Genomic DNA, 12,409 nt, shown 5'->3' with positions numbered 1-12,409 from the left:
GCCTGGGTTAGGCACCTAGGGTCCCTGTACAATGAATGGGGAGAGACAGGCACGATGAATGTGACCAACAAACCCAGCACCCGAGGTTGGCACCTATCTCTGCTAGCGATCCATGAACTGGGGGGAGAGAGGTGCTCCTCTGCCTCACTCGCATGCACGGTCCAATCCAGTAGGTTTGCTCAGAGACCTACTAGATCTCCTTCCTTCTGCCTTTCCCCGCCTCTGTTTTTCGCAGGAGGAGGAGCAGCTCTCTTATAACCTTAATCTCAGCAGTTAGAGCATTCACACAGGATGGGGGAGACCCAGGTTCGATTTCCACCCCCAGGCATGAGGAAAAGAGACTGGAACTGCCACCTCTCAGGGGAGTGCCTGAACCACTGAGCTATGGAATAAAGGGCTCCATCACGAAGGGCTCCCTCAGTGTCTCCTTTGGAAGCTACTGCACTTTTAATTAAATAAATGAATAATTAAATATTAATTAGGCCAGAGAAAGAGAATGACTCTATAGCCTAGTGGTTAGAGCACTCACCTGAGAGGTGCTGATCTCTCTTCAAATCCTCTCTCCTCCTCAGGCAGAGGGGGGACTTGAACTGGTTGTCCCACATCCCAAATGAGTGCTCTAACCACTGGGCTAAAAATTATAATAGAGCTCCTCCTCCTCCCCAGCTCTGTGTAAATCTACTGGATCAGGCCTTGCAGGAGTGCCGCTGCCCTCCCCCAAGTTCATGGATTGCTCTGAGGCTTATGGGGGAGATAGATGCCCTGACACCTGGAGGGAGGTTGCATATGCTCAGAGTTAGAAACACACGTATCAAGGGAACTTTTACTGCAAACACTTAGGTGCTGAGTGAGTTTAGGTGCCTAAAGGGTTCAGCAGCCAGAAGCAGGAATGCTGTGGCTCACAAAACAGGACTTTAGCACCTAAGTACCTTTGTGGATCTGGGCTCTTCGTCACAGCCATCTTTATGTTTTCCTCCTGGCTACCTCCCAGAAATGGGTGCCTTCCCTGAACTGACCCATAATGCCACTTACCTTTCCTTCTTCCAATCTCTCCTTGAGAACCAGTGCTTCTGAAATGCTAACATACAACTCACTAGCTAATCAAAGAGAGGTTGGAAGGCAGTTACAGCTATACTTTAATAAACATTTTTTCTTTCTATTTTAATATAAGGTACAAAACATGAAGATTAAAATTGTAGATATGTATGCATCCCCTCCAGCCTCTGTATGTGCTTACACTCAGTCTGTCAGCTGTTCAGTGTCTTCCTATATGTCTGAACAGTACCAAGCTCAATCTGGCTCTGATTTCAGTTGGGGCCTCTGGAAACTGCCAAAAATATAAATAATTCCACATGCGTCCACCCATACTGGGGTGGGACACTGAGCTAAGTATGCAAAGTCAACCACTTCAAAGTTAGGAAATGCCAGAATTAAGGTTGCCTGCGCAATCTCCCTCCCCCAACCCACGCCACATACACAGCCTTGTGCATATACATTAGAATACAGTCTTTAATTACATGGTCACATATTATTATGTTCTTATGTATTTTTCCCACAGAGGCCCTGCCTCATTCAGTGTATAGGACAGAGCTGATCTGGGGATGAATCAGGGTTATGTAATGAAGTAAACTGTTTTCTCTAGGGCCCCTGGGCCTCATTTGTTGCAGAAGGTGGAAGGTGTGTATTACAGTTCCAGGTAACTGCACCTATATCTTCCCCCTCCCTCTCCATCGTCCACTCCTGGAGTGCTCAGTCAGGTCTCAGGTTGCCTGCCATCATCTGTCACTGGGTAGGGACCCTTGTCCCATTCTCTTCTGACTGGGAGTATTAAGGCTGCACAAGCCCCTGCCATCCACTGTGATATCCACAGCAAGCCAGTCTGCGTAGATTTGATTTTTTCAAAGGCTTATAACTTGGCCAAGTTTGGGCAGATTTTCATGAGGATGGTAAAGGAGACAGCCCTGACACAAAGGCTACTCCTCTGCCAAATTTCAAGTCCCCACTCCACAACATGGGAGCGCTAGAGCATTTCCAAAGGAAAGGTCACCAGAATTTTTGTTTAATGTAAAAAATGGAAAGTATTTTCTCCTCAAAAATAGGTGAACAATTTTGGCTGGAGTTTTCCAAAACAATTTAGCCTGTCATGGAAAATTTCAGCCCAGATCGTTTAAATTCAGCAAAGTTATCAACATCTGAAAACAGGGCTTTATTATGGGAAGTGTTGGGCAACCTAATAATAGGTAGTGGTACCAGGAAGGCTGCAGAGCTCCTGAAGACTCCATACCATGGATGTACTTTTACCCAGGTCTGGGCTCAGAGTATGTACCCTTTGCAATGTACGAAATGTGGACAATACAGAGCAATCTCACTAGTAACATCACTAAAGATTTGCTATCCTGACTATTGTGCTAGGAAGGTTTTCAAGCTCAGCCAGCAAAAGGGCCACTTAGTGACCTTAACAATATGTGGATGGGTCTATCCTTCTGTACAGCGTGGTCAGCTGGAATCTCTCTCTCTCTCTCTCACTGCATCCCCGGACTGTTTTCAGTTGTACACCCCTTTCTCAGTATATAATAAATAGCTGGAAACTTGGTGAACCACCTCCAATGGGAGAATATCCAGAACATATATGTTAAACAGGAGAGCGACATTCCCCTATTCCTTTGTTTAGTTAGATACAGATTATTATAACCATGTTAAGTAGAACTTTACTCCAGAAGTAATCCCAAGGACTTCAATAGGACTATGATGAGTAACATGCTACACAATGTGAGTATGGATGACAGAATCTGTCCCTTTAGGAGAAAAATAAGTGACAAGGGCTATGCGTCTGTTTTAACTGTACAGCTGCAAATCTTGATTTAGAAAAAAGGCATTCTAATAAACTGATTTTAGGCATGCTTATTTTGGTTCAAGTTATAAATGCAGGCTTAGATTAAAAGGAAATAGGTCCCTCTACCTGTGGAAATTCATAAGTGCATTTTAGGCTACTATAAACAGCAGGATCTTTCTTAATTTGATGTTTTCATGCTAATAATGAGATTGTGCTAAGATAGTATGGGCATTTAATAAATCATTTCCTAGATGTCATCTTTAAAATAAGTTACTGTTATATTTTATAACAACTTTCATTTATCTAGTCCCTCTATTCAATCTGAATTATATTTGCTAGGGATATTCATCCCTAAATATGCTAATTTTTTAGATTTACAAACAAACAAGCAGTGCCGTGCAATTTAGATTACATGGCTATCATACCGTCCCTCTCATTTGTGTCTGTCAGCTTCAGTTCCAAACAGATATTTGCCACTTGAGTTGTTGATAGATAACCAGTCTGAACACTAACATGTCCCATCAGATTTCTGCCAAATTGAATTACATTATTTATGCATTATCAGAGAATATCAGGATTGGAAGGGACCTCAGGAGATCATCTAGTCCAACCCCCTGCTCAAAGCAGGACCAATCCCCAATTTTTGCTGCAGATTTCTAAATGGCTCCTTCAAGGATTGAACTCACAACCCTGGGTTTAGCAGGCCAATGCTCCAACCACCGACCTATCCCATTTACATCTACCACTGACAATACACAGTTGCTGTAGTATGCTCGCTTTCAGTTTAAACTACATTACATGTGCACTGTATAGGTATATATTCAATATGCTCTTAAATGTGAAATATCTATTTTGAAGAGCTTTCAAATGCACCTAATGAAATAGTAGCTAGATGACAAATAAGGCAATTAAGGCTCACAGTTGGTTTGTCCAATTATCTATTTTAGCATTTTATACTGCTGTCCAGAGTGCCCTTCGTGTAATATCAACAGCAAAAGCAATGTCCCTAGTTAATTTCATGGAGTCTGGCACAGCTCCCTTTTTGGGATTAAAAAACTGCATGAGGTAAAGATGGTGGTGTGGGTTTTTTTTTTAAGGCTGATTTATTTCTGACTGCATTTCTGGTTTGGGTTTTTTGGGGCTTTTATTTTTTTTGTTTTGTGTGCGCGGGGGGTAGGCGTTTACAAGGTGGAACTTTTTTAATGTTTAAAAAAAAAAAGTATTTTCTGCTAGCCTTGTTCTCAGAAATAGCCTAACAGTTTTGGCTGAAGTTTTCCACAACAGTTTAGCCTGTCATGGAAAATGTCTCAGTGTTGTCTCTCTTACAGTGCAAAGGTCTTTTCAGAGAGGACGTTTTTGCAGCATTCCTAAAGACAGATTCTGGATTGACAACTGGACTCTTCCTCTTCACTATTCCCAGGTTCAGCAGCTGTTATTTTATTTTATTTAAAAGTTTTCATTATTCTAGGAAAGATTTTGCTGAACAGTGAGCTCTGAGCAATGCCCTGATATCATTTCCAGAATTCTTTGGCTCCAGCTTCCAAAAATTTCACGCTGGGAACTGGCAGCTTCACCATTCTGATGAACGCAGCTCTTCTGGTGGATCATGACTGGACAGGTGATTTCGATCCTATGCCACTGAAAGCCTAAAAACTTTCACTAAGACCTTGAATTGGCTCTGGAATCCAATGGGAAGCCACCAGAGGATGCAGAGCACTGGGGAGACATGGCTTTTCCTACCTGTTGTACTAGCTCAAGTATCCAGGTAATCTTCATCTTCAGCCCCAGTATTTTCTGACTGTGATAAACACATGGATCACTATGGTTAGATCCTTATCCGTGGGGGGAAGGGTAAAGTCTCAAACCAGAGGTGGAAGGCAACCCTTGCTGAACTGTTGTTATCTGTGTATCCACCAGTAGCGATGAATCCTGTCAGGTCTTGAGACTTCATAATGCATTGCTTACATGTATCCCTACATGTTAGTGATAAGCATCTACCAGGCATTGACAATCACACAACAGGAAATGTGACCTCTGGGCCAAATCATCCCTTCTTCAGGGAAATATTATGGAAGGGCCAAGAAACTGAGTTGAAATTCTGTCCCTCCTAGTGTAAGGGGAGGGTGGCATGCACTAGCTACTCTGAGGCTGGAGTAGTACCACAGAGCCCTGCCTGGGCAGGAAGACTCCTCCTCCCCCGTCGTTTGTGGAGGAAGCATGCGGCTTGACTGGTTGGTTTAAGATTTTAAAACTTTACAATGGACAGTAATAGCCCAACAGGAATTTCAATGTATCTATAACCTGCGGTGGACTTTACCTGTAAGTAAAAGTAATAGTTTTGTTTCACACAAACCCCCCGTATATCTCACTGCAAAACTCCATACACTTGAGCATTTCATAAAATATTGATTTAAGGGTCAAGAACCCATAACATTCACAGTGAGTCACCCTGTTCTTTTATACCATGTTTCCCATGCTGTGTATTTTAATTGGTCATTGTCATTATACTAGCACAATAAATAATGCATGAAAACAGGCCTGATTATGAGGAGTGTATCTATTTAACCATTATTTAGATAACATGTCTTTTAGGGCATTGCTAGACACACCTACCAATGAAACCTGATGAAGGTGGGTTGGGCTGTATCTTCTCTTTAGTGTTCTCCTGAATGATGTCCCAGAGCTGCCATATAAACTTGGGATGGAGGATGTAAAATGGCTGGTTTGGATTCCTCCTGCGATGCTGCACGTAAGGCGTGAACAGGTTATAGTCTGGCTTCTTAAACCACTGCGGGGGGTGGGGGTGGAGGGAAAACAACCAAAAGTGAGAAACTGATCAGTCCTAGGGTGCTTCTCAATACACACTAAACAGAATATAAAATACAACACGATTAATGATCTGGAGGATGGCGTGGATTGCACCCTCAGCAAGTTTGCAGATAACACTAAACTGGGAGGAGAGGTAGATACACTGAAGGGTAGGGATAGGAGACAGAGGGACCTAGACAAATTAGAGGATTGGGCCAAAAGAAATCTGATGAGGTTCAACAAGGACAAGTGCAGAGTCCTGCACTTAGGACGGAAGAATCCCATGCACCACTACAGACTAGGGACCGAATGGCTAGGCAGCAGTTCTGCAGAAGAGGACCTCAGGGTTACAGTGGACGAGAAGCTGGATATGAGTCAACAGTGTGCCCTTGTTGCCAAGAAGGCCAATGGCATTTTGGGATGTATAAGTAGGGGCATTGCCAGCAGATCGAGGGACGTGATCGTTCCCCTCTATTTGACATTGGTGAGGCCTCATCAGTTTTGGGCCCCACACTACAAGAAGGATGTGGAAAAATTGGAAAATGTCCAGCGGAGGGCAACAAAAATGATTAGGGGACTGGAACACATGACCTCTGAGGAGAGGCTGAGGGAACTGGGATTGTTTAGTCTGCAGAAGAGAAGAATGAGGGGGGATTTGATAGCTGCTTTCAACTACCTGAAAGGGGGTTCCAAAGAGGATGGATCTAGACTGTTCTCAGTGGTAGCAGATGACAGAACAAGGAGTAATGGTCTCAAGTTGCAGTGGGGGAGGTTTAGGTTGGATATTAGGAAAAACTTTTTCACTAGGAGGGTGGTGAAGCACTGGAATGCGTTACCTAGGGAGGTGGTGGAATCTCCTTCCTTTGAAGTTTTTAAGGTCAGGCTTGACAAAGCCCTGGCTGGGATGATTTAGTTGGTGATTGGTCCAGCTTTGACCAGGGGGTTGGACTAGATGACTTCCTGAAGTCCCTTCCAACCCTGATATTCTATGATTCTATGACCAGCGGCTCTATGTTGACACTAAAGTACGAAAGCAGTCACCAAGCCGGCCTGGGTTGCTGGACATTTTCTTAGTGAGCCAGTCCTGAACTTGGGCTGCTCTGCTCCCTTCTACATGCATGTGCTCCCAATATGCAATTCACTCCAGTGCACAGAACCAACACAAGGCCTATGCACCATTCACAAACCCGTGTTGAGTAATTAATTAGGGGTTAAATAGGTTTAGTGGAGAGAATTTCATTCCAAAACATCACATCGCTACAGCACCTCTCTGTCCCCACCAGCTGCAGCAGCTCCTGGAGGAGGCTGAAAGCACTCTGTCAGCTGCACTAAAGGGGGTTCACCTGATGAAACAGGCACACTTATCTCCAGCTGCAGCATGCTCAGCTCTATTGCTTCCCTGGGCTCCCACTGCTAATAGCCTCCTTTTCTACAGAGCCCCTCCAGAGACTGCAAGATGGATTTTTGGGGGGTGATGGTGACTGGAAACAAAGGGATTTGGGAGAGGAGGGCACCAGCAAATTAATTTGGAAGTCTGGGGACTTGTGAATAAATATATATGGGGGTGTGCTTGAGGGTCAATGGATTTGGAAGAGACTAGGGAAGCGTATTATGTATTTTTATTTAAGTGTAGGGTTTTTGTGGTGGGACATAGGGGAAGATGGAAAATACAGATGTGATGATTTACCTTAGCTCATGCCCCTCCACAAAATACGGCACTTTCCCTACCTGCCACACACAGCAATTTCTCCCATATTTATTATCTAACTCTCATTCTGAATACACAAAACAGTAAAACCTCACCCCAACTCCCTACCAATCCATCTGCCCTCAGTATCTCTTAAAATAAGTAGTCTGCTCAGGTAGAAGTGAGGGCCATTCAAAAGACTGCCCAGTGAATATATATCTCCATATAGAAATGGTGTGCTTAGTTATAAGTACCACATTAAAATCTTGAGATCATTGAACTGACCGGTAGCTATGGGCTGTAGAATCAAACTATTCATTGCAAGTAACTTTGTCCACCGTTTTCAGCTGGTTGGGAGGAAATGAGCAAACTGAGGACTTACCACGTTCAGATTTGCAGAGTAAGGAGCAGGATCCCAGGCCACTAAAACAACATCTTTATATAATGAGCTGTCAATGAAGTGATGGTTTGGATTGGTGAGAATCTGCAAAGAAACACACACACAAAAAGTTTTTAATGAAACCTGAGCAACATGAATCCTCTCTCTACAAAAGACCATGCAAAAGAACAGCACTAGTAAATGCAAACGAGTACCAGAGTGAAGTCCAGGAACTCTATGAGCATCAAGCTTTTTGAAACACGGCACATCAGTGGCAACACAGATACACATCCATGTTGTTGCTGGATGCTCAACAAGCCAACAAAAATGGTGGGGGAGGGGGAAAAGGGGGGTTATCATCAACCTTTTCTTGCTAAGGCTAAATGCAAGGCGTTTGGGTTTTTTTAAACACGTAAAAATACCTGAGCCCACAGGAAGTACAAAAAGAATAATCAACTTCCCCAAGGCCTTCTCATCCCCCTCCACAGCTTCAGATGCTCCTAGTTATCTGGTGGCCCTGTGGATACACATAGGGTGTGTGTCCAGAAAATAGTCAGGAGTTCCTCTCTGAAATAAAAGCTTCCCTCAGGCACTTGTGTTACTTGAACCTTCAGTGAACTTTTATCAATTTTACATGTTAAGAGTTTCACCGTAAGCAGCACTCGTGCATGTGTGAAGATTCAGTTCACTGAATTACAACTGTGTCCACAGTGGATCACCAGTAAGGAACATGTTACAGGCCCACCCAGAAGCCCACCAGTTGTGTGTGGACACAGCTATGTATTTTGGAAATTTAAAATTAAAGTATTACTAGCCCAAACTGCACATCGGAACCTTTTCTTGGGGAGCCAGCAACTTTCACAGGAGAGATGTGACTCCAGGATTCTACTTTGGTGTTCTGTTGTTTTTAGCTTAAATAATACAACTCAGATCCACTGCTGTCAATTGCCCTTCTGTTTCTCTCCAATACATCTTCTCCCTAATCTTTCTAGCCCACTGTGGCCTTCCTTTCATTCCTCCTGGCCCATCCTTTCCCTGAGCTGCTATTCCTTTGGCTCCTAAAGCAGATCTTGCTGATCCCTGGGTCATCCAAACCCAGGGAGGATTGGGAAGAATGATTTCAACAGTGATTAAAACAGCATTAATTTGGCTCCAGCTGTTTTATTAATCTGAATTCCAGACAAATGAATTCAAAACTAATTGTCATTTCCCTTTAGTTTCAATGAGCCATATTTCCTTGAGAAAAATAATTTTATTGCCATAGCAGTATTTTCCCTACCACAAACTTTGAGCTTAGATGACTTTTCATCAGGTTTCTACAATACCAGAAAAATCAGTCCAAACCACCACAGTATCCCTAACCTTCCATTTCTATGGGTAGTGCTTTTTAAAATACTGTGAACACTTGTCTTCAGAGTATAAGCTTATTAAGGCAGAGATCATGTCTTCTTTTAAGTTTGCTCAGCACCTACCACATTGGGGGCACTGCTAAAAACAAATAGTTAAGAAAAGGAATAATTTAACAGTAATGCTACTGTTACGCAAGGTTTGCTATGACACAATTTTGAAAATGCAATAATAAAAATAATAATAATTAAAATTTATATAGCATGTTTTATGTTCAAAACACTGTAAGGGCACTAACTAATTAAATCCTCACAATCCCCAGATGGGGAAACTGAAAGGAGAAAATGAAGTGGTTTGTCCAAGGCCAGAGCTTAGGAAATCAGTTTTAGCAGTTTTTGAAAATTGAAAAAAATACTTCAACCACAAGATGTCACTACAACTCAACAAGTGTTAACCTCTGTGGAGGAAAACTTTTTTCTGGTTATTTGAGGAAGTTCAGCTCAGATGCATTGTTTAGTTTTCACTGAGGTTTCTGTATTTTGTATACATTTCCAACTGGACTTACAGAGAGGTGCAGTGACTTGGCCTAGGTCATGCTCCAAGACAGCTCACTCCCAGGAAAAGGTGGGGTGGCGGTTTGTAATGGAAGATAGGGGAGTTCCAGGAGCCATGCTCCTACGGGATCACGGGGACCCAGAAGCAGTATGGAGGCACAAATCCTCTGCAGTGATGACTCTGGCCTTAAGCAGGTACCCTGAGATCTCCAGGCTTCATCCAAAACTTTGCAAACCCATCCTTGATTTCTTTGTCTCGGGGAACTCTGTGATTCCAGACTCATCAAGTTTCCTGCCACTATGCAAGAATACCCTGTAGGGGAGAACTGACCCTGAATGTTTCATCAGTTCTACATCATTGTTATGTCATTGGCGTAAATCACTAGTTGCTCACCAGATTATCCAACCATCTTTGTCCTTAAAATGTTTGATTTCTAAGATGTTAATTAAGCAATGTTATATTGTATAGAAATAATAAACACATGAGTTCACAAAAGATTCTGACCTGAGAGTTAATGATGCGCATGGTCGTTTTATTTCCAACATCTTTTTCATAGCCACGTGTAGGAGCAGAATTAAATCTCAGAACTGCATCATGAGAATCTAAGGGCACAAAAGGGCTACATTTATATATTTCTTAGTAAGATAAAACAATCTAATTTCAAGGAAAATGGATTTGTAAATATTCCTAATCCTGGTATTCAGAGGATAAATATTCTACCATGAGGCAAAGCCAAAATCCTCTTTATCTGCCATATGTTACTACAATTGTTCAAATCCACTGGAAAAATATAGAACAATCCAATACTAATTTAACTTGCAATGCATATGCAGTGTAGTTGCAGCCATGTCATACCTCGCCCACCTTGTCTCTTGCAATGTATACAGATTTACCATCATTGGATAAAATTAGGATGGAAAGGTTATTAGTCCACACAACTTTGCATATTATTTCTACTGCAATATATTAAAACAAATACTTCATGCAAAGATGCATTAAATTAGGTCAGTATGCAGCTGTGTAATGATCATCACTGCTTAGATACAGAGGTCTATAATAGGCTTATATTTTATAAAGCAGAATTCTGTCCCCCAAACCTGCAAATCCAACCTCATTCCCCAAATCTGTGCAGCTCGTGTGGAATCTGTGGGTGGGCAGAGCTGTCAGCACACAGGCCTGATTCCTCCACAGCAACTTTAGGGCCCTCTCTGGCTTCCCGGACCCTGGGCTCCAATAGGGCTGCACTGCTAGGGCTTTCACACAAACTGGAGTCGTGTAATTAGGAAGAGGAGCTCTGTATAAGAGACAACTGACTTTGGCCCCAATTCAGCAAAGTGGTCAACCATATGCTTATCTTTAAGCACATGCTTAAGTCCTATTGACTTCAGTTTAAGCACTTTGCTGGATTGAAGCTTGCATCTGTATTGTCTTTGTGAGTATTCCCTACTGCTTATGTAGATTTCAGAAGAGGTTGGAAGGGGGTGCAGAGGAACTATAAGAAAGGGGGTTAGTGAGAATGGCACTCCCACTACAGACAGTACTCTCCTGCTTTCACACAAGTTTTGTCCCTAGGCCTATGGAGAGAGAGAGGATGATCTAGGCCAAAGCATGTTACCCACCTCTTCTCATATGACAATTTAACTGATGAGTACAATGAGTTACTATAACAGTTATTAATTTAACTATATTTAAAATGCATCCATCCATAGCTCTGGGCACAGCTACAAAATCATTCAAAATGGAGCCCAGCATTCACTTTGCACGCCAGTCCCACCCAAACGGACTCTCCCCTCTTCACCCAGGCCCTCTGCCTGGAAAAACAGTGGAGAGCTACTGCAATGCAACACATCCCAACTCTGAGGTCAACGGAGCTACTTGTGTGAATGTGAGATTCGGGACTGAGCCCTGCAAATCTGCAAGGTGCTGAGCACCTCAGCTCCTTCTGGTACCAAGCAGGGAGGGGAGGCTTCTTGTACATCCCTGTGCGCCATGCAATGGCCTCACATAATCTGGCTCTAAAGATCTTGGCCCCTTCCACCTAAACATAAGTGACCTGATTTTTTCCCCCAGAAACATCAATGGGAGCTGCAGGCTCAGCACGTCTGAAAATTAAGCCCCTTATATTTAGGTGCCTAAATATGGATTTTAGGACCCTAACTTTAGGTGTCCAGATTTGAAAGTTTTGACCACAATCTTGTGACAAGGGGAGTTATACAATTCACTGTGTGTTTGTAAACACATTTTAGCACAGCGTCTTAAAACTTCCAACATCCACTAGTGCTGCTTTTATATCATGTGTAAAAACCTTTTCTTTTAAAAGAAAAGTAAACTGGGATGCAGTTTAACACTTACATTAGCTGCTTTTAAGAGAAGTGATTTTAAACCTTGTGAAGTATTTTGAGGTATTCAGGATAAAGCTATAAAATGACTGACTGCTGTTCACATGTTAAGGGGAAAATAAAACCTCCCCATGACTTCACAACAAACTGTGATGCTGCCAAAACAGTTGTGTTTCCATTAAATAACATGACTTGCAATACAAGTGTTTACAGTTGCAACATCTATCTTCTTTCAAAAACACCTATGATGAGAGTCCAAGAATCAAAAAGCAAATTAAAGTCTGTGACAGCATTTCTAATAGGAACACAGAAGAGGGAGCTAAAGGGCTACTAATAAAAAGTCCCTGTGATCCTCTGTTATCAATTTTTTGCTTCTGGAAAGGTATCTAGTTACAACCCTGATATGCACATCACAAACTATGAGAAGGCGCATGCAACCTGGAGCTGCACCCCATGTCCTT

General features: G+C 42.6%; 1 protein-coding gene across 6 annotated transcripts in view; it reads right to left on the bottom strand.

Moving 5' to 3' along the window:
• ST6GAL2 (ST6 beta-galactoside alpha-2,6-sialyltransferase 2) overlaps positions 1 to 12,409 on the bottom strand; it is a 251,632-nt gene that overhangs the window by 15,986 nt on the left and 223,237 nt on the right. For all 6 annotated transcript variants that reach the window (XM_007054611.4, XM_043536374.1, XM_043536342.1 and 3 more), the window contains 3 exons: positions 10,114 to 10,211; positions 7,711 to 7,812; positions 5,447 to 5,621 (listed from right to left, as the gene is read on the bottom strand). In XM_007054611.4, coding sequence (XP_007054673.2) covers positions 5,447 to 5,621; positions 7,711 to 7,812; positions 10,114 to 10,211 — 375 coding nt within the window. The remainder of the gene's footprint in view (positions 1 to 5,446; positions 5,622 to 7,710; positions 7,813 to 10,113; positions 10,212 to 12,409) is intronic.

The sequence above is a fragment of the Chelonia mydas genome, chromosome 1 (assembly GCF_015237465.2).
Source record: "Chelonia mydas isolate rCheMyd1 chromosome 1, rCheMyd1.pri.v2, whole genome shotgun sequence".
Taxonomy (NCBI): Eukaryota; Metazoa; Chordata; order Testudines; family Cheloniidae; genus Chelonia; species Chelonia mydas.
Note: the sequence above shows the minus strand (reverse complement) of the source record. Positions and strands in the feature narration are given on the sequence as shown.